The 26,904-nt window shown below is 35.2% G+C and overlaps 1 protein-coding gene across 3 annotated transcripts in view; it reads right to left on the bottom strand.

Moving 5' to 3' along the window:
• VPS13B (vacuolar protein sorting 13 homolog B) overlaps positions 1 to 26,904 on the bottom strand; it is a gene marked incomplete at both ends in the record, with an annotated part of 689,491 nt that overhangs the window by 415,164 nt on the left and 247,423 nt on the right. For all 3 annotated transcript variants that reach the window (XM_080693506.1, XM_080693505.1, XM_080693507.1), the window contains one exon: positions 21,383 to 21,530. In XM_080693506.1, the coding sequence (XP_080549632.1) occupies positions 21,383 to 21,530 (148 nt within the window). The remainder of the gene's footprint in view (positions 1 to 21,382; positions 21,531 to 26,904) is intronic.

The following is a 26,904-nucleotide window of genomic DNA, read 5'->3' on the forward strand; positions in this document are numbered from 1 at the left end:
AGTATTAATTTCACCAAAAGGAAAACCCATACACATATTCTTTACTTATTTTATGTAGTACTTAGTATAGTTTGGTTAAATCAAAGAAGCAACTGACATTTTTTTAAAGAGAGGACAAATTATATATAAGCTTTCTTGCAATCTTTAACTTATACTGTGCGACATTTTTATCAAATTAATACACCTTTATGTACCCATTTATGATTTTCAGTTGTTTTATTTGTCTTATGGTGGTTGGAATTGATAACATTGTCTCACACATCCTATGCAAGAGCTCTACCAAACGAAATTTCATAATACATGGAAACTGAATGATACATTCTTGAATGAGGAATGGATCAGAACAAAAATAAGGGAAGAAATAAAAAAAAATTATTGGAACTAAGTGAAAATAGAGACACAACGCAACATACTGAAATCTATGGGACACTTTGAAGGTAGTGTTAAGAGGAAGATATGATTCTCTACATAAAAAACCCAGAAAGTTTCCAAATATACAACCTAATAACATACCTCAAAGACCTATAAAGAGAGGAACGTTCTAATCACCAAACGAGTAGAAGGCAGGAAATAATATCAGCACAGAAATAAATGAAAGAGAGAATAAAAAAAAACAATAAAAGGATCAACAAATAAAAAAGCTGATTCTTTGAAAAGATAAACAAGATTGACAAACCCATAGCCAACCTCACCAAAAGAAAGAGAATCAACACAAATTATTAAAATAAGAAATGAAAAAAAAAACAAAAAAAGGATCAACAAATAAAAAAGCTGATTCTTTGAAAAGATAAACAAGATTGACAAACTCATAGCCAACCTCACCAAAAGAAAGAGAATCAACACAAATTATTAAAATAAGAAATGAAAAAGAAGACATCATCACAGACAGTGGGCAAATTCAGAATATCATCAGAAACTATTTTGAAAATGTACATACCAATAAGCTTGAAAACAAAAGAAATTGACAGATTTCTAGACACATATAATACACCTATATTGAACCGAGGTTGTGGAAAACCTAAACTTACCAATAGCAAGCAATGAAATTGAAACAACAATAAAAATTCTGCCATCAAATAAAAGACCAGGTCCAGATGGATTTCCAGCTGAATTCTTCAAAATTTTAACAGAACTAAATTGTAAGAAATGGAATTCTTCAAAAGTCCTTCTATGAGGCCAGTATCTCATTAATACCAAATCCAAATAAAGATATTTCATGAAAAGAAAATTAGAGACCAATAGCATTGTTGAACATAGATGCAAAAAAAATCTAAACAGAATATTAACCATGGCATTCAAAACCACATCAAGAAAATTGTACAGCATGACCAAGTTGGTTTTATCTCAGAAAAGCAAGGCTGGTTCAACATACACACACGTCAATGCATGTTATTCACCACATAAATAGAACTAATAACAAAAATCTTATGATCATATCAATAGACTCTGAAAAAGCATTTGACATTTTCCAAAACCATTCATGTTAAGAAAAAACACTGCAGAAAATTGGAATAGAAGAAACATATCTCATCATCATTAAGAAAACATACAATAAACCTAACATCATACTGAAGAAGGAAAAACTACAAGAAATCTCTCTAAAATTAGGAATAAGACAAGGATGCCGAGTATCTCCAATCACTTTCAATAGTTCTTGAGACTCCTATCAGAGCACTAAGACAAAAAAAGAATGCCAAATGAATTGAAATAGTAATAAAAGAAATAAAATTATCTTTATTTGCAGATGACATTATGCCCCCCCATGCGCGCGCGCATGTGTGTGTGTGTGTGTGTGTGTGTGTGTGTGTGTGTGTGTGTTTGGTGGTACTGGGGTTCCTGGAAACCCTTCTATCCCTGGGCTATACTCCCAGATACCTATTTTTTTATATTTTTATTTGGAATCAGGGTCTCTTTTGCTAACCGGAATGATCTTCCTGTCTCTGCCTTCCAAGCATGGGGATTACAAGTGTGTGCCACCACTCCCAGCTTATGACCCTATATTTAAAAGACCCCAAATACTAACAGAGCTGATTAACAAATTCAGCAAAGTATCAGGATAAAAAAAAATCAATAGCTTTTCTGTATGCAAACCATGAATCCACAGAAAAAGAAATACAGAAAACAATTACATTCACAGTAACCTCAAAACCAGTAAAACAGGTAGGAATAAACATAACCAAAAATGTATAAGACCTCTACAGAGAAAATTATAACACTAAGAAAGATATTGAAGATCTTGGAAGATGGAATGATCTCCTTTGCTCTTGGATAAGCAGAATAAATATCATGAAAATGGCCATACTACCAAAAGTGATCTACAGAATAGATGTAATCCCAATCAAAATACCAAGGTCATTCTTTACAGACCTAGAAAAATCAGCCATAAAGTTCATATCAAGGAACAAAAAAGACCCAGAATAGCTTGGGCAATTATCAGCAATAAAATCCATGTAGGAGGCACCATAATCCCTGAATTCAAATTATACTACAGAACCGGGCGTGGTGGCGCACGCTTATTATCCCAGCACTTGGGAGGCTGAGACAGGAGGATCGTACAGGTTCAAAGCCAGCCTCAGCTACTGAGTGAGGCTCTCAGCAACTAAGTGAGACCCTGTTTCAAAATTAAATATAAAATAGGTCTGGAAGTATAGGCCAGAGGTAGAAAAGCCCCTGGGTTCCACCCCCTGTATATATATATATACACATACATATACATATATACACATATACATATACACACACATACTACAGAGATATATTAATTAAAACAGCATAGAATTGACACAAACCAAGTACATAGACCAATTTAATAGAATAGAAGGTACAGAAACAAATCTACATACCTATAGTCAATTTATTTTCAACAAGAGGACCAAACACATATGCTAAAGAAAAGAAAGCCTTTTAAAAAAAAATGGTGTTAGGAAAACTGGCTATCCATTTGTAGAAAACGAAACTAAATCCTTATTTTTCACTCTGAAGAATCAACTCCAGATGGAACAAAGACCTGAAGTTAGAAAAGAGACTGAAGCTATTAGAGGAGGGCATAGGTTCAACATCCAATACATAGTCACAAGTAGAAACTTCCTCAACAACACCCACAAAGCTCAGGAAATTTAAGACAATAATTAATAGTAGAATCATATCAAACCAAAAATTCTCTGCTCATCAAAGAAAATCATCGAGTCTAAAGAGAAACCCTACAGAATGAGAGAAGATCTTTACCAGCTATTCCTCTGACAGAGGACTAATATGTAGAATATACAAAGAACTTAAAAGACTTTATACTAGAGAAACAAATAACCCAATAAAGAAATGGGCAAATTAACTGAATAGACATTTCACAAAAGAAAACATACAAATGGCTGATAGATGAAAATATGTTCAACATCATTAGCAATCAGAGAGATGTGGATCAAAACTACACTGAGATACCATCTAACCAAAATCACAATGGTAATCATCAAGAAATCAAATAACAACAAATGTTGGCAAAGATGTGGTATTGAAAATAGAAACTCTTCTACACTGTTAGTGAGAATGGAAACTACTTCAGCTCCTATGGAGATCAGTGTGCTGATTCCCTAGAAAACTGGGAATGGATCCAGCATATGATTTGGCTATACCACTACTGGTATCTTTCCAAAGAGGGTGAAACTAGAGAACTACAGTAATACATGCAAATTCATGATCACAGGAGCAAAATTCACAGTAGCCAAATTATAGAACCAACCCAGGTGTCCATCAACAAATGAATGGATTACAAAATTATGGGAAATATACACAATGGAATTCTACACAGCAATTAAAAAGAATAAGGTTCATTAATGAAAATACTACCATTAGTTATGTGCATACATGTGAATATACCAACATCCATCTCAGTACTCTGCACTGGGGGTAGAAATGGGGAGGTGAGGGAGTCACTAAGAGGTGTGTGCATGTATGTTATTATTAGCATGATTTATATTATGCTGTGAGACTATAATGCCCAATAAAAGCACATAACATAAAAAGGAACAAAAAAGTTCCCTATCTGATTTTCAAAACCCTGTATAAGCTGGTCTTGCCTCTCTGAATCTATTCAACTTTGTTTTCCATAAATTTCAAATAAAGAATGACCACTCCAGCAGCAAATTAATGGGGGGCTCCACAATTTAGTAAAACTCTGTTTTAAGATAGAAAATAAAATAGAACTAGGAGTATAGCTCCAAATTAGAACATCCCTGGGTTCAATCCTAAATATCACAAACAAAAACAAGCAAAAAAAATCACCACTCCAATGAATGCCATCCCCTGCTGATTTCATCCAAGGAAGTTGTCGCTTTTGACTGACCCAAATCCTATTACGGCCTACTTCAACTTGCACCTCCACGATGAATATGGTCTTTAATTTCTAAACTGTTTAGAAAGGCTTCTTTCCCTAGAGTTTCCTCATTTGTATAATGCCTACCACAGTGACATTACTCTTTCTAGCCAGAACCTAAGGTTCGTCACATAGAAGCTATGTCATATACTTTGCAATTTCCAAAAGCATGTAGCACAGGGTTCAAAATACTGCAGGAACACAAGATTATATTTCATTTCTGACTAGATAAAATTTTACCTAAATATCTTGGGTTGTATTCTTATCACAATTCAATATTTTAAACCTCATCTAAACTTCTGATGTAGAAGGAATACACTGAAAGATTATGTACACCAAAGAAACTGTACCATGAGCTGCTGACTTCTAAATACTCAATAAATTTCCCTGGAAAATCTGTAAAAAAACATACAAAGGACATAAAGGACATAAAAAATTTAAATCAACTAAAGGGCAGGGAGTGAAGGGACATGAAGTGGATTAAGCAATGTGATTGTTTCTAAATAAAAATAATGAGAGAAAAAGGTCCCATTTATGAAACTTATGACATATTTGTTCAGTCCTAGAAATGGATCTTAGATTCTGCAAATTCAAAAGAGACTAGACGAGATCAGATCCATGGCATTCACTTTAGGGAAGGACAAAAAAAAAAAAAAAAAGGAAACTTGCTAGTTTCATGAGGACAAGTAAAGAGATGGTAAGGCAGGGAATCCTGGGACAGGAGCACAGACCTATTTTGGGAAGACTGAATAAGGAAGGCTTCTACTTTTAAGTTTACACTTAAACTAAGACCTACAGTATGAAAAGTACATAATCATGAAAGTATAGAAATCTCATATGCAACGAATTTCAGACAAAAAAGCACATGATACAGTCTACAAGGGAAAAGGATCACTGTAAGGAAAAAATGACAAATGATGGAATGGAAGAATCTGAGAGAGATTAGATGGGGCAAACTTTCTAAGTTATGTCAAGGAGTTTTAATTTCATCTTAAGTACAAGAAGCAGCAACTGACATGTTTTAAACTGGGAATAACATGATCCAATTTGGATTTCTAATAAGATGACGTTTCCTGCCATCTAGATAATGAAGTGGAATAACAGACCAGAGGATGAGATAACATGGGATAATACCAGTAAGATTGTTAAGATGATTTTTCCATTATTCTATACAAATATGAAGTGGCTCTGACTACAGTTTCAGCATACAAAGAGACTAACAAGATTCAAGATATAATTTGAAGAAAGAATGGAGAGGAACAAGATACAAGAGGGGAGAGGGAACCCTAGATTTTAGGCTTGAATCAGAAAGGTGAGTGGCAGTGAGAGAGAGAAACTTACACTTATCTAAGAAGATAAAGGCAAAATGTTAGGCTGGAATAGACTGTAAGATACGTAAGTAGAAATCTGCCAGAAAATGGATACAAGACCATGTTACTTTAAAAAGGAGAAGAAGAAAAAGAACACTAGTAATAGAAACCAGGTTGGTTAGACAAATGAAGATAAACAAAAGGAAGAATATTGTGTGATATAAATGTTATTTTGTAAGCATGCATTGATATACTATGTTTTAAAGCAACTTGTTGATTAATAAGATTGAAACAAAGAATAAAATCATACCTCAAGAGTTGTTAGATAAAATAAGCTTCAATTACCTTTTGTGTGTGGGGGGGGTATTTGGGGATAGAACCCAGGGGCATTCGACCTCCATGGTGCCCTATTTTTTTATTCTTTATTTTTAAACAGGATCTTACTAAGTTGTGGAGGGCCTAAGTAGCTGAGGATGTCTGTGAACCCCAATCCTCCAGACTCAGCCTCCTGAATGCTGGGATTACAAGCGTGCACCAGCTTGCAGTTTTCTTTTTAGCATTTAAACACTCAAAAAGTAATTTAATCTTCTGAGTTGTGTTTTATCTTTTTTTTTTTTTTTTTTTTTTTTTTTTTTTTTGCAGGTCTGGGAATGGAACCCAGGGACATTTGACCTTCAAGCTACACCCCGTGCTCTATTTTTTATTCTTTATATTGAAACAGGGTCCCACTAAGTTGCGGTGGGCCTCACTAAATAGCTGAGGCTGTCTGCAAACCATGATCCTCCAATCTCAGCCTCCCAAATGCTGGGATTACAAGCATGCACCATGACAGGTGGCTGTGTTTTATCATTTTAAAGAACTCTCACAATTCACAATAGCCAAATTATGGAAACAACCTAGGTATCCATCAATAGATGAGTGGATTTCAAAATTATGGGAAATATACACAATGGAATGCTACTCAGCAATAAAAAACAAAATTATGTCCTTTGCAAGAAAATGGAAAGACCTGGAGAACAATATGTTAAGTGAGAAAGTGAAGGGTCATATGTTTTCTCTAATACATGTAAATTAGGGAGTAACTGGGATATCAGAAAACTCCAGATAATAGAAATCTCAGTGGAGCCAGGGAGGCAGTCTAAATGAAAGAAAGGAGAAAGACAGAGGTTCATTAATATAAAGACTATCATCAACTGTGTGTGTGTGTGTGTGTGTGTGTGTGTGTGTGTGTGTGTGTGTGTATATAGAAGAACATACCAAAGTCAATCTCAGTACTCTGTATTAGGAAAGGGGAATATGGGAAGTGGGGGAGGGCACCAAGTGAGGTGTGCGTGTATGTCATTGTCAACAAGACTTACATTATGATATGAAACTACAAGGCACCATAAAAGCATATTTTAAAAAACTCTTACACATTGAATTCCAGGGCCTTAAAAACATAGTAAGGTATTGTTGGGTATATTTGCTACCAGTTTATAAATGAAAAATATGAGGTTGTGTGAGGTTAGCTTGACATGAGTGGGTGTAGGGAGGAGGATCAGAAATCAGTTATTTGGTCTCTAGTCAACTGATTTACCTATCATACTTACTAATCTTTGACGTAGGTTTTACACTGATCACTGTTTTTGGCAACTCTATTTGGCAATATACATCTATATAATTGAAAAAGAAAGTGACCTTCATATAGCTATAATATTTTATAATTTCTAAAGGTTAGGTAATTTTTAAAGCTTTAAGTAAATTGCCATAGAACTGCAACAATGCCTACAACTTTTCATCAAAATGCAAACTACATTTGATACTATCACTCTTGAAAGCCCCTTGGGAAATAATGGCTTTTGGATTCTGCAAGTCAGCGTGACATGGCATGCAAAATTGCATCTCATGCTGGGCCAACCAGGAAAATATATGTCATCACTATGTGACATTTAGAATCTCATCTGGAAACTATAATCTTGTTCTGACTGCTAAAAGGGGTTGAAAAGACTGCATACAAAACAATCTGGTTGAATTTTTGCTGAATTCTTGCCAGTTCACATAAAAACTAGAATAATATAATTATTTCCAAAGAACTACATATGTAAAAAAAAAAAACTTGCAATGCAAGTTGTTCTTAAAGAACTTTATAATTAATTGATATTATAGCTCAAATCACATTACAACAAATTAATAGATTTCTGGGGAAAATTTCTTTGTAATGAAATAGATAATGTTAGAAAATTAACAAATTGTGCAAAGCAGAAATTGTTCAAATTGAAATACCACGCTGGGCGTGGTGGCACACTCTTGTAATCCCTGTACTTGGGAGGCAGAGACAGGATCGTGCAGGTTCAAAGCAAGCCGCGCTGGCTTAAGAGACCCTGTTTCCAAATAAAAAGTATAAAATATATCTGGGAGTGTAGCCCCGAGGTAGAAGGGTTTCCAGGAACCCCAGTACCACCAAAAAAGAAAAAATTTTGAAATACCACGAAAGTACATCTTAATTACTTTCCCCAAAATTAATAAATGCTAGATTAAAAAACAAACCTGAGATATACTCCTCAGTGGTAGAGTACTTTCCTAGCATGCCCAAGGCCCAGGGTTCCATCTCTAGCACATCAAAAACAAAACAAAATATATAAAGTAGGCAATCAATCTTAAAACATATCTCTCTTTTAGATTCCTTTTCCCTTGATCCCTAGTTCATGTATGCAATGCCTTCATAATTCATTTGCCTTCTTCCTATCAAACAAGATATGCAGGGATGATGTGTTCAAAGTGCTTTATAATCAGGTTTTAACTATGTTGTGACTAACTATAAAAAGAAAACTTGGCCAGGTGTGGTGGTGCACGCTTATAATCCCCACTCTTGGGAGGCAGAGACAGGAAGATCGTGCAGGTTTGAAGCCAGCCTGGCTGTCTTTAAAAGACCCTGTTTCCAAATAAAAATATAAAATTAGGTCTGGGAGAGTAGCCCAGAGGTAGAAGGGTTTCCAGGAACCCCAGTACCACCAAAAAAAGAAAAGGGGGGAGGGGATGAAAATTTGGTAGATACAAACTATAGCAACTAATCAACTCTAAAATTATCTTCATGGGCCATGTTTCTTTATCCTTTCATTTTCTGGTATTATTGCTCATGCTCAAACATAGGGGTGGATACATAACCCAACCTGAGGTCACACTGGCACAATCCCAGTACCTAAACTCTTTTGCCTTATTCACCATCCAAAAAGTCAGTACATCATCCATGACAGGTGATACATAACCTCCCTTGGGTGTATTTCAATAGACACCAGACAATATCTATTTCTCTTTAATTTCAAGGGCTTAAGCATGTGAGTTCACAGCCATTTCTACTGCTATGCCAAGAAATCCATGTTCGGGAAGAAAAAGTTAAGCCAACCTGAAAAGACAAAATCCTAATGGTGTAGAGTCCTGGTACTAAGATATTACAAAGAAAATATTCATTAATACCTTTCTGAAAATTTTGGTTATGAGAATAAATAAATAGCCCTCCTATTCTCTGCTTTTTTTTAATTGGTACATTGTAGTCATAAATGTTAGTGGGGTACAAGATGGCTTTTTATTTATTTTTATTTTTATTTTTTTTGGTGGTACTGGGGTTCCTGGAAGCCCTTCTACGTCTGGGCTGCACTCCCAGACCTATTTTTACATTTTTACTTGAAACAGGGTCTCCTAAGCCAGCGCGCGCAGCTGCCTTCGAACCGGCGCAATCCTCCTGTCTCTGCCTCCCAAGCGCGGGGATTACAAGTGTGCGCCACCACGCCTGGCTACAAGATAGCTTTTTAAGAGTTTCTATCACTTGTAATCAAAAAGTGTTTTCTAACACAGAAGCGTAAATTCCTTAGTAAAGAAATCACCTACCAAACTGTCAAGAACCTCAATTGAGAGCCAACAGAATGGGAGAAGATTTTTGCTACCTACTTCTCCAGATACAGGATTAATATCTAGAATATACAGAGATCTCAAAAACCTCAGCACTAAAAAAACAAATAATCCAATCAAAAAATGGCCAAAGAGCCGGGCGTGGTGGCGCACGCTTGTAATCCCCGCACTTGGGAGGCAGAGACAGGAGGATCGTGCAGGTTCGAAGCCAGCCACATGTGCTGGTTTAGAAGACCCTGTTTCCAAAATAAAAATGTAAAAATAGGTCTGGGAGTGTAGCCCAGAGGTAGAAGGGCTTCCAGGAACCCCAGTACCACCAAAAAAAAAAAAAAAAAAAAGCCAAGGGAATTAAATAGACACTCACGAAAGAAGAAATTCAAATGGCCAATAAATGCATAAAAATGCTCAACATCATTAAAAATCTGAGAGATGCAAATCAAAACTACCCTGAGATTTCACCTAACTCCAACTAGAATGGCAATCATTCAAAACACAAACAACAACAAATGCTGGCGAGGATGTGGAGAAGTGGGAACCCTAAGACATTGCTGGTGGGATTGCAAATTAGTGCAACCACTTTGGAAAACAGTATGGAGAATCCTCAGAAGAAAGGAAACAAATTATCCATTTGATCCAGCAATACCACTTCTGGGTATTTACCCAAAAGAAAGGAAACCAAACTACCAAACTAATGCATGTGTATCTATATTCATAGCTACACAATTCACCATTGCCAAACTATGGAAACAGCCAAGATGTCCATCAACAGATGAATGGATTACAAAAATATGGGATATGTACACAATGGAATTTTACTCATCCATAAAGAAAAACACAATTACATCATTTACAGGGAAATGAATGGAACTGAAGGACATTATGCTAAGTGAAATTAGTCTGTCACAAAATATAAAATATATGAGATGCTTTCCCTAATATGTGAAAACAAGGGAGAAATGAGTAACAAGAGGAACTCTAGTTGAAGGAGATCCTATAGAGGAGCAAATAAGGCGACCTAACTGAGGGGATGGGAGGGGGTAAGAGGGAAACTCTCTAAAGCACATAATGTACTTAAACATATCAAAGTCAATCACTACACCAAGCATGGGTAGGAGGGATGGGTTGGGGATAGGGTAAGAGCTAATTGGGTGGTGTATGCATATATGTCTCCCACAAGTCTTTTATCCCATTAAGCTGTATGACTACAATGCATCAATTAAAACAATTAAAAAAGAAAAAAAATCACCTACCAATTAGGGGAGCAAACGAGGCAATATAGAGAAGTTATACATACCCTGCCCTAGTAATATCATGATCCAGCCTATAAGATCCTCAAAATGCTTTAATCATATTATGGGACTTACTGCCCAGCCTTACTTCTTGCAAGAATTACTGAACCAAAATTGCCTTCTTGGCCTTACCAGACTCTCAGTACTTTCATTACTAGTAATCACTGGGCATTATCTCATGGACTCTCAATCTAAGTCTGCTGACTTGAAGACGATATTGACTTTGTTATTCATCTGATCCTTGTTTTAGCCAAGAAGATTTCTGAACTAACCTAGCTAATACTTTTTTTCAGTTTAAATTGGCTCCATATGATCACACAAAAGAGTTCTATGAGTGGCCTTGGATTAACCAAGTTCTCTACCCTTCCTTGCAGGTGTTTCTTAAGAACAGCTATAGAATGTGTAGGGACTGCACTATCCTGAGATAAGGAGGGACAAACCAGCTTAGGCTCTGTATTAGTCCCCCTTAGAAGCAGGACACTCCAATGCTTTAAGTAGTGATTCCCATCTAGTAGGGTAAGGGTGGCTGCTTTCTTCGGTCTTTCAGTTATAATGCAAGTGGGGCATGTGCTGATGAGAAATCAGCTTACCTAGGCAACTTTCCTAAGCACTAAGGGCCTGGCTCATAGTAAATCCTATGATTCTGTTGTCCCTTACTACTGACCTGTAAGTGACTAATCTAGTACACCAAAATCTTATCTTCCAAGTTGGAAACCAGTGAACAGTGAACTTGTTAACAGGACTATTCTATGAGGGTGTCACACAAGAGGTTTTCCTCTTAAACTTAAAAACCTTAAACTTCCAGGTAACGATGCTGTACAGTGCTATTGAGGGAAAATATGATACTATTCATGCTTGCTTTGATCTAAATATGAAAAATATAATATTTATTGATTTTTTTTTTTTTTTGGTGGTACTGGGGTTCCTGGAAACCCTTCTACCTCTGGGCTACAGTCCCAGACCTATGTTTATATTTTTTATTTGGAAACAGGGTCTCAAGCCAGCGAAGCTGGTTTCAAACCTGCATGATCCTCCTGTCTCTACCTCCCAAGCACAGGGATTACAAATGTGCGCCATCATGTCCGGTGCCATTTATTAATATTTAATAAAATATGCGGATGTTGGAGCCCTTCCCTAAACCAGAATGCCACAGATAACACTGTGCCAAAGTGTTCATCAAAGGATGAATGGACACTCAACAAGAAGGAAATGGCAGAGATCCTTTAACCTACATTTGATTTGTTCTCAGTTAGTTATATATTACAATTTACATATGCATGATTGAGAAGATTTACAAATCTCTTTTTATAATGAACTAATTTTCACAATCGAGATATATTTTTAAGAGATGCCTATAAAAGAAACTCAACCAAAATAGGCTAAAGGAAAGGCTAATTAAATGAAAAGGAAGCAGATCTTTCCCTTCAAATTGTAAAAATTATCTTTAGCCTGATATTAGTAACCCTTTACAAAAGGGGTTAGAATTTATGGTAGATTGGGTGCAGTCATTGTCACATCTGAGTAAGGTGACTTTTCATTTATGTGAGCCATTAAAACCAGGTACTGGAATAAACTTCATTAAAAATAAGATTTTTTAATTAAAAATTAAGTTATCATAAAAAAGTGCTAAACAATATTTTAAAGAATAACAAAGTTAACCAGATATGTTGGCACATGCCTATATCCCCAGTAATTGAGGGGCTGAGAAAGGAGGACTGTACGTTGGAGGCCTGCTTTAGCCTCTTACCAAGACCTAGTTTCAAAATTTTAAAAATGGAGGAATAACTTGGCTATAGAATGTCTCTGAGATCAGTTTTCAATAAATAATAATGACAATAACCATAACAATCATGATGTTGAAGTATATTATTATTCTCACTCAAATACTACTGATGCATTATCTAAATTCTATCAGAATAATTAAACTTAAAGATTAGCTTAATTAAAATTATCTGCATATTATATAACAGTGATACATATAATTAATACATAAATCAACAGATTAAATAGTTTGGATATGTGCTTTAAAAACTACTGATAAGGATGTACAAAGACAAAAATGAACTAAGAAAATTTAAAGTCAACTATTCTAAAATTTAACTATGTTAAAATAGTTTCAATTCTCTATATTTGTTTTATTTGTTCTTTCATTGGATTTAGTAATGCTTTTTTTTTTTTTTTACAAACCGTGAGCTTGCCTCAGGTTTGTTAAAGAAACCCTCTCCCCAAATTGTTTTTATTTTTGTTTTGTGTCTTTTTCTTCTTTTTCTGTTTTGTTTAGATTCAGGTTTGACCAACATGTTTTGAAAGGGGAAGAGTCAAGTAGCTCCAAAAGTAATCAAAATATTTCAGCAGAATGAATACTTCAAATAGAAATAATTCCAAGCACTAAAATAATTTAACTTCTAGAGCTTTATCTCTGGCTAACTTTAAAGGATTCTATATCTTATCTTCAAAATAATATGAATAATAAATATTTAAGAATATTAAATATTAAAAAATGTGAACATTAAAATAAGCCATATACAAATATACCTTCTGCTTGAGTTTTAGAAAAATTTAAAAATGGGCCCAAGAGATAAAGAGACAAGAGCTTTTAAAAATCGAAATGTAAAGTAAGTACTGATCTAAATTTCAAAAACAAAGATTCTAAGAAAAGAGAAAATTACATGTGTGCTAAAAAAAAAGTACAGTACATTTAAAATTAGAATCCACTTTCCTGAAATTAATCAAGAAACAGTAACTATAATATACTCTGCAAGACACACTGGAAGACACCCTAAAAATGTGTAATTACATCTACATCTCTCTATGAGTTGACGATTTACTTGAGGAGTTTCCATATGAATACTAGCAATGGAAAAAGTACCTGTTAAGTCCCAATTCAGTAGTGGAACTGGTAACTATAAAGATTACCAAAAATTATCACAAAAAAAAACCCACAAGTATTAAGGAATTCAAGCCTATGACTATAATCTATATTATGGCTGACATATCAAATGATCATGCAGAATCTAAGGAAATCCTTTAGGAACACTAATTATCAAAATGTTATCATCTGAGCGTAGCGGCAATCATCTATCTGTAATCCCAGTAGCTGGTAGACTAAGATAGGGGGACCTCAGATTTGAGACCAGCCTCATCAAATTAGCTATACTCCCAGAAGTCTAGGGAGACCCTGTTTCAAAACAAATATGAAAAGGGTGCAGACATAGTGTCACAAACCTGTAATCCCAAAACTTAGAAGGCTGAGACAGGAGGATTACATATTCAAGGTTATCAGCAAGGCCCTCAGCAACTTAGTGAGATCCTTTTTCAAAACAAAAAGTAAAATGAGGTGGTGGGTGTAATTTGGAGGTAGAATGGCTCTTAGTTCAAGGCCCTATACAAATACAAATAAGCAAATAAATAAATAAATAAATAAATAAATAAATAAATAAATAAATGAAGGATGAGGGTGTTACTGGAGATAGAATACTCCTTGGCTCAAATCCCAGTAAAACACACACACACACACACACACACACACACACACACACACACACACACACACGTTATCTAATTATAATTATCCTGAGTGGCCTGAATTAGTGCAAAAACATCTGAAAAGATAAAATAATTTTAAGTATCATTTTAAGCTCTGTTGAATGCTAATGCTATTTCACATGGATTTTTTGGTTTAGAAATAAAAATTTTATTTTTGCAATGTACAAATGGGAAAATTAATTTTTATGTCTATATTTTAATTAAGCTCTCTGATGACTTTCTGGATATTTTTAGCTCTGTTTTCCTAATTTTTGTATCAGTTACATTTCATTGTATTTTGAATCTTGTTCTATTCTGAAAGTGGAAAATATTTTTAAACCACATTTTATCTCTAAGAGAATAAAATCAATTGCACATTATACATTAATGTATATCCCCATGCTTTAATATTTTCCAATGAAATTAAATATCAAATTAATAATAAAGGAATGGAATTTTAAGCCAAACAGAATGATTAAAGCAAGCAATTTTTAATATACCCAAATCCACAAAAATCTATCTCTTTTATATTAATAATAATTCTACACTATAATTAGGAACATACCTGATCAACATTCAAAATCAGATTAAAGATGTCTTGAACATTTTAGATGATTATCTGCATTTGCTTATAACCCACATTTTGTAAAAATTAGAAATTTACATTCTATGAATTGCATTCTCTGAAACAGCACAGTAAACACATTTTTTCTGTGTACATATTTGTGGAGAGAAAAATAACTGAATTGACTTATAATAACTTATACTCTTTCTTCTTATTTCTATCTCCAAAGAAGAGGCAATTCTCTTGAATATTAAATCCTACAAACTCTGCATTGGATTTTATAACTTATTTCACTATGATCTCACCAAGTGAATTATCCCAATATTCATTATATCTCTAATTTTGCCTTCTCTTTTCTCTACTTCTCCACAGAGATAGACATACCCAAGTTTTTCAATGGACATATATCTTGAAAAATGTTCTACACAGGCCTTACCTACTCCCTCAGTTCCCATTTATTCCTGGGAACTAAAGCTCCTGTTGCCAGCTGACTTCATACTGACAGCCTGTTTGTTCAGCCTCACTGTTTTAGGTGACTGTAATGCAGATTTCGAATATGGACAATACTGTGCCCCATGAGGGGTGGGGAGAGACATTGGAAAGATCCAGGGGAGGAGGTAGTACCTTTGGGTGCAACTGAGGGCTGTTATAGTTAGATAAAAAGTGTCCCCTATAGAGCTCATTATTAACATTCAGGGTTGATGTGGAGGAGTCATGAGTGTTGTAATTCCATCAGTGGATGAATCCATTGTAATGGATTTACCTGGGTAGTACCAGGCAGGCTGGTGGGGTATGGCTGGAGGAGGGCGTCCCTGGGAATTATACATATGTTCTCCTTCCCAGATCTCCTCTCTTGCTTCTGGCCTCCATGATGTGAGTGGCACAGCCCCCCTTTTCTCCCTCTGCCTTCTGCTGTCATGCCCTGAGATCTGCAGTCTCCGGCCTCAGATGAACTGAACATGAAACCATAAGAAAAATCTTCTTTCCTCTAAGTTACATGGTCAATCTTCAGATTGTAGCTACAAGAATGCTGATGGATACAGGGGTACTGAATAAAAAATAAGGGGGCGATGAAAGTACCTAGGAAGGATACTCATTAACTTTTTTTTCTGGAAGGGGCAGTGGTAGGCCTGTATGTCTAGGAATTTATGAGTGGATTACGTTTATCCACCTTCTTTTTTGTTTTTTGGGTTTATTTTGGTTTTTTTAATTTTTATGTAGAATTTTTAATTTTTATGTAGAATTCATATTGAAAATGGCATACAATCAGACAATGTTTGGTGCCCTCCCCAAAGATGAGTGCCCAGGTTGACCATGCTACATTCCTACTTTTACACATATTCAAATGTAGCTCCTCTATTAATCAACCTCAGCCTTCTTCCTCTCTAGCTTTGCTTAAGTTTCCCCTCCATTATCTGGAATCCCTCTGTTAGCCCCCATACTCCCTATGCCTGGGCAGGGCAAGGCCAGAGGAAAATCTGATGGAGATCCATAGCGGTCCTGACGTGCAAGTCAGGCAAACCGACCTGGATATAGGGGCAAAAGGCTAACTGAGTCATCTAGTCGTTGGTTTCCTCCGAAGTTTCTCTCAGGATAGCTAGTGCTCTACCAAGAACCCATACCACGCAAGCAGTTTTATCTGCCTTCTTGAAAATCTTTTCAACTCTTTAATCCAAATATGTTTCTGGTTTCTCTATTTTTCAAAATAATGCTTCCAGATCTCCTCCACTGGTACTTTCTTACTATTCTGCTTTGTTTGGGATTTTGTGGTACTGGAGATTGAACCCCCAGTCCTATTTTATATTTTTATTTTAAAACAGGGTCTTACTAAGTTGTTGAGAGCTTCTGTAAGTTCTTGAGGTGGGCCTCAAACCTGAACACTCCTGTCTCAACCTCCCAGTAACTGGAATTACAAGCATAAACCATCATGCTTCTTACTATTTAATGAAAAAGTTCCTCAGAATTCAATTTTGGGTTCTCTTTTCATCCTCCTGTATATGGGATCCTGAGGCTTCTCATTCATTCTGGGGCTTCCTCTATGACTCATATGTTGATGACTCCTTAATCTGTACTGCACTGTAAAAACTCTAAACAACACCTTAGTCATAAAAAATATTTTAGCCAGTGTTGTCTTCTGGAATCCCCATTAAAAAGGACAATGTACTTTTCTAATTTTGTTCCACAATTCAGCTTACCAGAGTCTATTTAAGTTTTTGTGGCATAGACTACTAAATGACCACGAATACCACTTTTCACTTCTTTCTCAGTTAGAACCCACAAGTTTTAACCAGGCACACAACCTTCAAAAATACAGATTACATGATCCTTATGCAGGTAGATATAAACATATGGTAGGTTTCTTGACAAGAATATATAAGCAAAAATGGGACTGGGGTAGTTGATAAAGAGTTAAAGAATAGGCAACTCTTTCCATTTATTTACTTCTGCTCACTAAAATTGAGTCTTGATTAATTGTTAAAAAGTCAAGCCTGGCTCAATGGTGTATACCTATAATACCAGTATATGGGATGTTAGGACAAGAGAATCACAGATTTTAGAAGCCAGCCTCAATAACTTAGTGAGACTATGAGCAACTTAGACTTTGCCCCCCCTAACACATACACAAACAAATAGTAAATAGGGCTGAGGGTACAGCTCAGATGTAGCTCCTAAGTTCAATTCCCAGTACCACAAAAGCAAAAACCAATAAACACAAAACAGTCATCATGTCATGAGACAGTGGAGGCCACCCACAGTAGAATAAGAAACTATCTGGTGTTAAGAAGCTAGACCATAACTCTAGAGGCTCTGGGGTGTCTACTCAGGCTTTCCCATGAGAGACAAAATTCAACCTTATTCAACCTTGAAATCATTGATATTTACAAGTTTTCTTACATAGTCACCCAAACTTAACTCAATCTTATGTAATATAGTTGTATTACTAAAAACACTTCTTTATATTTAAAATACTGTTTTTTGAAATTAGGTCAGAAAAAATAACAAAAAATACTCTACCTAACAACTGATGTTCATTCTAAAATGAAAGATTCTAAAAGAGGAAAAGAAAATTTTTCACTATATGCATTTTTTATTTTATTTTTTTTGTGGGTCTGAGGATAGAATCCAGGGATATTTGACCTCTGAGCTACAACCCGTGCCATTTATTTATTTATTTATTTATTTATTTATTTATTTATTTGCTTGTATGTGTATGTGTGTGTGTGTATGTGTATGGTACTGGGGATAGAACCCAGGGGCTTTCTACCTCCGGGCTACACACCCAACTCTATTTTTTTTTAATATTTTATTTGGAAACAGGGTCTCACAACTTAAGTTGCTGAGAGCCTCACTAAATAGCCAGCTAAAGCTGGCTTCGAATCTGTGCAATCCTCCTGTCTCAGCCTCCCAAGGGCTGGGATTACAAGCATGCCCCACCACGCCCGGCTTTTTATTCTTTATTTTGAAACAGGGTCTCACTAAGTTACAGAGAGCCTAAGTAGCTGAGGTTGTCAAGGCAAACCTTGATCCTCTAATCTCAGCCTCTTGAATGCTAGGATTACAAGAGGGCACCACCATGCCCAGTTTATATGTAATTTAAATGAAATATTTTTTCTTTTTATCCTTTTTTTCCTTTTGTTGGTACTGGATATAGAATCCAGGAACATTCTACCTCTGAGCTACACCCCAGCCCTATATTTTATTTGGAAACAGTGTCTCGTTAAGCTGTGGAGGACCTCCCAAAGTTGCTGAACTTGGCTGAAAACATGTCTTAGCCTCTTAAGTATTAAGTTCATAGGTGTGTACCATCATGGCCAGCTAACATAGTACTTTTTAAGATTTTGAGAAATTTCATATTTAATTCTCTTTAAGAAGTAGGCACAGCCAGGCGTGGTGGCGCATGCTTGTAATCCCCGTGCTTGGGAGGCAGAGACAGGAGGATTGCACTGGTTCAAAGCCAGCCTTGCTGGATTAAGAGACCCTATTTCCAAATAAAAATATAAAATAGGTCTGGGAGTGTAAACCAGAGAAGAGTTTCCAGGAACCCCAGTACCACAAAAAAAAAAAAAAAAGAAGTAGGCAGAGATTTCTGTGCACTTGATAAAAATGTGAACATCATAAATGTTTTACTTTGGATTTCCAGGTGTGGTGGCATACAGTTGTAATCCCAGCATTCAGGAGGCAGAGACTGGAGGATCGTGGTTTGTGGACAGTCTCAGCTACTTAGTGAAGCCCTTTAAAACTCAGTGAGAATCTGTTTCAAAAAAAAAAAAAAAAAAAGACTAGGCCGGGCGTGGTGGCGCATGCTTGTAATCCCCGCGCTTGGGAGGCGGAGACAGGAGGATCGCGCAGGTTCGAAGCCAGCCGTGCTAGCATAAGAGACCCTGTTTCAAAAATATAAAATAGGTCTGGGAGTGTAGCCCGGAGGAAGAAGGGCTTCCAGGAACCCCAGTACCACCAAAAAAAAAAAAAAAAAAAAAAAAGACTAAAAAGTAGGGCTAGGGGAGTAGCTCAGAGGTACTATGTCCCTGGGTTCCATCTCCAGTACTACAAATAAATAAGAAATAAATAAATAAATGTTTTACTTTGGTAGAAGCATCAACAATTCTGGAATACATTAATGATATATCAGGAAAATAATCTATCAACAGCAGCATTTCATTGTGGAGTATCTTCTAGGAACTCAAGTGTACATTAGGAAAGTGACGCCTATACAAGAGAAAAAGTCACACTGCTTGGCATTTCCAGCAGCATCCAACTTCTTAACTCTGATGACAGTTCCTCACTATCTTAGCCCTATGAGAACAGACAAATTTGGAGTAATACCTTGTTTAACAAGAAGAAATTGTGAAGTAGCTGTTTGTATATTAGGTAGCACAGAGAAAATAGCAGATGACTAACTTGATGTAGACCTAATTTTCAGAGCTGGCTATGTCATTAAGAAAGAACAATTACTGGGCATGGTGGAGCATACCTATAATCCCAGTTCTTGAGAGACTGAGACAAGAGGATCTCAGGTTTGAGATTAGCAAATTACTGAGCTACCATATTGAGAGATAATGGATAAGTAGGAGATATAAAGCACTTTAAAAAACAACACCAAAAAATACAAATAATACAATCAATAAATAGGCAACTGAAGTGAAAAGACAATTTTCAAAAGAAGAAATACAAATGAACCACAAATATATGAAAAAAAACTCTCATATTTAGCAATCAGGAAAATAAAAATCAAACCTAGCTGGGCATGGTGGTGTACACTTGTAATCCCTGCACTTGGGAGGCTGAGACAGGAGGATCACGCAGGTTCAAAGCCAGCCTCTCTAGCTTAAGAGTCCCTGTTTCTAAATTTAAAAAATGTTAAAAGCTGGGCATGGTGCTGCAGGCTTGTAATCCCCCGGGCTTGGGAGGCGGAGACAGGAGGATCTCAGGTTCGAAGCCAGCCGTGCTGGCTTAAGAGAACCTGTTTCCAAATAAAAATATAAAAATGGGTCTGGGAGTGTAGCCCGGAGGTAGAAGGGTTTCCAGGAACCACAGTACCACAAATAAATAAATCAAATAAATAAATAAATAAATAAATAAATAGTTAAAAGTAGGTCTGGGAGTATAGCCCGGAGGTAGAAGGGTTCTAGCTTGGAGGTAGAAAGGTTCCATCTCCAGTACCACCAAAAAAACAAAAATAAAAATCAAAACTACACTGAAACTTCATCTCACCCCAGTTAGAATGACAATCATTAAGAAAACAAACAAATGCTGGTGAGGATGTGGTGAAAAAGGAATACTTACACAGTGTTGGTGAGATGGCAAATTAGTAAACAATTATGAAAATCAGTATGGAGATGTCTCAAAATACTAGTGATGAAACCACAATATGGTCTAGCTATAGCACTCTTTGATATTTACCCCAAAGAACTAAAATCAGATTACTATAGTGCCATATGCATACCCATGTTTAAAGCAGTGCTACTCATAATAACCAAGTTATGCAACTGGCCTAGATGTGCATCAACAGATGGATAAACAAAATGTGGTGTATACACAAAAAGGAATTTTACTTAGCCATAAAGAAAAAAAAAGTTATGTCACATGCAGGAAAAAAGATAGAACTGGAGAACATCATATTGAGAAAAATAAGCCAGATTTAGATAATTAAGGAAGGAACATATGTTTTCTCTCATATGAAGAACTATAAAGAATAAAAAGATTTTTTTAAAAAGGGATCTCATGAAAGAGGAAGAGAGACTATGAAAGAAAATGGATGGGGGACATGCACTGGGAAATGAAACTGTGCAATTTATGTTATATACAGGCATGAATATAACACAGTGAATCCATTTCTTTATAAATATGGAAATTTTAAATTAGTTCACTTTTCTTCACATCCTAAAAAAAAAAAAAATAAGTACAGTAGTACCAGGGATCCTTTACAATTCTTAACCCATACCTGTTACTGTTTTCGTTTTAATGGGACTGCTGGCGTATTCGGAGGCCTGATATGATTGTTGCTTTGCCAAAGGTGCACTTCCAACAGAGAGTTCATCCTCTTTCCTTCTACTAATTGGCATAACAAGAGGAACAGCTACCACAGGTTGCTGAAAGAGCCAAAATGAATGAATGCATTGGTGCCTTTCTTAAGCAATTAAGGTTAAACATGGCATAGCTGAAAACAGAACATCTGAAAGTGGTGTTCAGATTTATTTATTTTAAATCACCTTCTCCCTTCTTCCCCTCACTTCTCTCACTTTCTCTCACAAATAGCAGTCCCCTCCTTGAGGGATATATGGCAAGATTCCCAGTGGATGCCTGATACTGAGGACAGTCTCAAATCATATGTATAACACGGTTGGCCCTCCATATCCATGGGTTCCACATGTGGCAACTCAAAAAGCCTCAGATCAAATATATTCAGGGGAAAAAAACTGCATCTATATTGAATATATACAGACCTTTTTTTCTTGTCATTATTCCACAAACAATATAGCATAACAACTATTTGACTAGCATGCACAATGTATTAAGTATTATAGGTAATCTAAGGATAATTTAAAGTATACAGGAGGCTGTACATATGCAAATACTATGTCATTTTATATAAGGAGCCTGAACATCTGCAAATTTGGGGATCTGAGGGAAGTTCCTGAAGCCAATTCCTCACAGATACTATAGACAACTACACTATGCTTTTTCTTATACATAAATGCATACCTATAATAAAGTTTAACTTACAAATTAGGCATAGAAAGACATTAGCAATAATAAGAAGAAGAAGAATTATAACACATTACAATAAAATGTTTAAAACATGAATTATTTCTTTCTGGATTTTTTTAATTTAATATTTTCAGATTGTCGTTGATAATTTTGTGTGAGAACTGTAATAGCTTAGAAGTACCAAGTTAACAAAAGTCAGAATAGGAAGTAAAAAAATAAGGAAAGGACAAATCAAAACTGAAGTTTCCTTTGAAAATACTACAAAATAATATTTTATGATCATACTTTTATAAACTATATGTTATGGACAATCTAATTTTTGAAGATATGCTGAGAAATCTATTTATTTGTCCAAATAAATGATAACCATGGCATTTTTAGAAAGCACACAAAAATATCTATAGTTAGAGAAAGCTGGAAAACATTATGATTCTTTTTTGAATGCAAGAGTTCTGAGCTGGACAATAAAACAGCTGTTTCATCTTTACTCACTGAAATAGTCTGATATTACTGCTGATGACACCCAACACAATTTTGTCAGATTTTTGGCAAAAAAAAAAAGTATTCTGAAGTTTTCAATAGGCTTAAAGATCAATGTTGAGCTGGATGGAAAACAATCATCAAGGGTTGGGTTTTAGTCACAATTGAGAAGAAAATTACAACTTGGTAAGGAACAGATGATAACCATAGTACAGCTGAATTCAAGAGTGAACCACGATGGGTTGTGTCATGATGTAGCATAGTCTAATATTATTCTAAACATCACAACAAGCAAAAATTTTAATAACATGTAAATAGCATCATGAGAGAAAATGGCAAATTATCTCACAAATTGCTAGCTGGGGTGAGCAAAAGGGCAAGGAAACAAAAAATGAGAAAATAAAAATATTTTTGTGTATTTAAATTCAAAAATGTATTTAATAAAATATATTTAAAATATATTACTTATACTTAACAATATATTTAATATGTATAATTCCTGCTTTTACATTGAGAAAGCACAATCATACAGGAAACATCATAATACCTGATTTCAAGTAATACGATACAGCTAAAATAACAAAAACAGCATGGTACTGAAACAAAAACAGACACATAAACCAATGGAATACAATAAAACTTACAGAGAAAAATCCTCACACTTATTGTGATATGTTTGATAAAGGTGCCAAAAACATATGCTAGCCTCTTCAACAAGTGCTGTTGGGAAAACTCAAAATCCATATGTTGAAGAATGAGAATTAGATACCTATCTCTCACCCTACACAAAAGTCAACTCAAGATGGATCAAAGACCTCTAAATTAAATCAGAAATATTGAAATTACTAGAAGTAAAGATAGAAACAACTCTCCAATAGATAGACACTGGCAGAGACATCCTTAATAAGACACTTAAAGCTCAGAAAATAAAATCCAGAATCAATTATGGGATGTCATAAACTTAAAAAGCTTCTATGTAGTAAAACATACAATCAAGAGTCTGAAAACCTGCAGAAGAAAATCCACTCCTCTGACAAAGGACTAACACTCAGACCATATAAAAAAAAAAATCAAAAAATTTAACAGTAAAGAAAACAATCCAATTTAAAAATAGGCTATTGAGGTGGGCATGGTGGTGCATAATTGTAACCTCAGTATTTGGGAGGCTGATATAGAAGCAATGAAAGTTTAAGGCCAGTCTTATCAACTTAGTATAAAGTAAAAATAAAAAATATTTTCTCAAAAATAAAAAATAAAAAGGCTGAAGGTGTATAGGTCACAGTTAGAATGAGTTAGAATGTCCCTGGTTTCAGTCTCCAATACAAAAAAAATAAAAAATTTAAAAAATTTAAAAAAGGAAGAGGCTATTGAACTAAATAAGCACTTCTCAAAATAGAATTGAACAACAAATATATGAAAAAGTGTTCAATATCACTAGCAACACAACATGCAAACCAAAACTACCCTGAGAGTACATTTAACTCCAAAATGGCATATGTACACAATGGAATTTTACTCAGCCATCAAAAAAAACCTCAATTACATCATTTTCAGGGAATGGATGGAACTGGAGGACATTATGCTAAGTGAGATTAGTCAGTCACAAAAAATAAAAAAGCAGATGCTTTCCCTAATATGTGAGAGTTAGGGAGAACTGGATCATAGGAGGAACTCTAGATGAAAAATAAAATCCTATGGAGGAGCAAACAAGACAACCTAAAGGAGGAGAAAGGAGGGGGGAAGAGGAAAATCTCTAAAACACACAATGTATTTAAACATATCGAAGTCAACCACTAAGCTGAGCAAGGGAGGGAGGGAAGGAGAGGGAATGGGGTGGGAATTGGATAGAGGTTAAATCAGTGATGTGTACATGTGTGTACACACAAGTTTTTTACCCCAATATGATGTATGAATATAATGCACCAATAAAAATTAAAAATAAATAAATAAGTCATTTAATGACAAAAAAGAATACAACCAATAATAAACACTGGTGATGAGAAAATAGGAACACTTATACACTGTTGGTGGGATTATAAATCAGTATAACCACTGTGGAGATCAGTACAGCGGTTCCTCAAAAGACCAGGAAAGGATCCATCATATGATCCAGCTATACAATTCCTCTATCTTTCTAAAAGAATTGGTTAGAATACTATAGAAATACATGCATATCTATGTTCAAAACAGTACAATTCACAATAACCAAGTCATGGAACCAACCTCAGTGTCTGTTTATAGGCAACTAGATTAAAAAAATGTGCTAATATACACACAGTAGAATTTTACTTACCCAGAAAAGAGCAAAATTATGTTGTATGCAAGAAAACAGATGGAACTAGAGAATATTAGGCTAAGTGAGATCAGTGAATCTCAGAAAGTCAAGGATCAAGGTCACATGTTTCCTTTCTTATGTGTAAGAAAGAAAAGAGGAAACAAAGAGTCTTCATTCAAATCATGAAAAAAACAGTTAAAAGGGATTGGGAAAGGAGTTGGAAGGAAAAATGAGGACTGAGAAAGGGAATGATTCAAATAAGGTTATGACATTACATGAAGGTTATCAACACCAATCTCATTAACACATGTAGGGAGGTAGGAAGGCAAGTGGAATTGGATGTGGAGAAAAATATATCCAGTGATGTTTGCATATATGTTTGTGTCACTTAGAATCTTACTGTGATATATAATTACAATGCACCAATAAAAGTATAATTCTTTTTAAAAATAAGGGGGTGAAGATATCTACTAAAAAAATACTCTATGTCCCAACAGTTAGTGACTTCATAATCCTTTAATTTCTGTCAATAGTTTACATACCTGGAATAAAATCAAGCATCTTAGGAAGTTATAAACAAGTTTGGGATTAAATTAATATATAATAACTATGAAAAATTTAAGTAGTGCCCATTCTAATAATGAACTCAAACACAGTAGCTGAAAGCTGAGATTAATTAAAGCCATGGTAATGGCAATATCCAACAAAAACACCAAACTGTTTTGGGAGGGCTGAAACTATTTTCACATAGGTGAAAACAGATTAAAAGGTGAATCAAAATCTCTAACATGAGATTAAGGCTTTTATATGTCTTGCACACTGCTTTAGTCAAAATATTTATAATGCTGCCCAACAGATTCTCAATATGTGCTGAAGGATTGCTAATGTAGGTGCTGTATCTCAAGCATGGACTGACATGAAGAAGTAGTTAGATCAGTGATTCCCTGTATTATTTTTGAAATATGGTTATCCCAGTCAAATATATCAGTATAAGCATGAGAGAGGAGGATGACGTTTCACAGACAGCCTCAGCTAGTACTTAGTAAGGCCCTTTGCAACTCAGTGAGACCCTGTTTCAAAATAAAAAATTAAAAGAATAGAGCTGGGGGTGTAGCTCTGAAGTAGAATGCTGCTGGGTTCCATCCCACATATAGCAAAAAAGGCAATATTTATTTAGATTAATTTTCTACTGCTCCATTAATATTTTTCAATCTATTTTACTTAAATTCATGTATTTATTAAGGCCATTTTAGAAAAAATATATATAAATGTTCTCATATTTCATGTATCTTTGATAAATTACTATTATATTTTACATTAAATATAATTTTGAAACATGTATCATGTTACTAGGTAGTTGTTTATCCATTTACTATATGTGACTAGAGTAAGTAAAACTCAAGCATCAGTTTCTTCATTATTAAAACGAAAATAATAAAACCAACTGCTTGAGTGAGATGTAAGTATCCTGACACAGAGAATTTCATTTAGGTATTCTAGAAACTACAATTACCCCTACTTCTTTCTTTGTAATTTATATCCTTTTAAACAAAGATGCTTCTGAACCTTCACATTGGTGAAAACACACAAAAAGGTGAATAAAAAAACTCTAACATAAACAAAGCCACTTCTGAATCTTTTTGCACCAAACATACACAGGATGAGGCATTCAGTGTATGTGTATTGAATAAATCTGAAGACAAGACAAAATGGAGCTAATATCAAAGGTAACATTAACTAAGCAATGTGTGTTCTGTGTGAATAGACACTTGGACACCAAGGAGAAGCAATGCACTGAAATAGGACTACTTAAAACCAGTCCTGTTAATCTGCCTGCTTCATAAGTAACTGGATAGACAGCTCCTTCAAAAGCCAAAGAAACCCCCAGGTGTGGTGGCACAGGCTTGTAATCCCTGTGCTTCGGAGGCAGAGACAGGAGGATCACGCAGGTTCGAAGTCAGCCGCGCTGGCTAAAGAGACCCTGTTTCCAAATAAAAATA

This window comes from Muscardinus avellanarius (genome assembly GCF_963383645.1).
Source record: "Muscardinus avellanarius genome assembly, chromosome: 4".
In the NCBI taxonomy this organism is placed as follows: Eukaryota; Metazoa; Chordata; class Mammalia; order Rodentia; family Gliridae; genus Muscardinus; species Muscardinus avellanarius.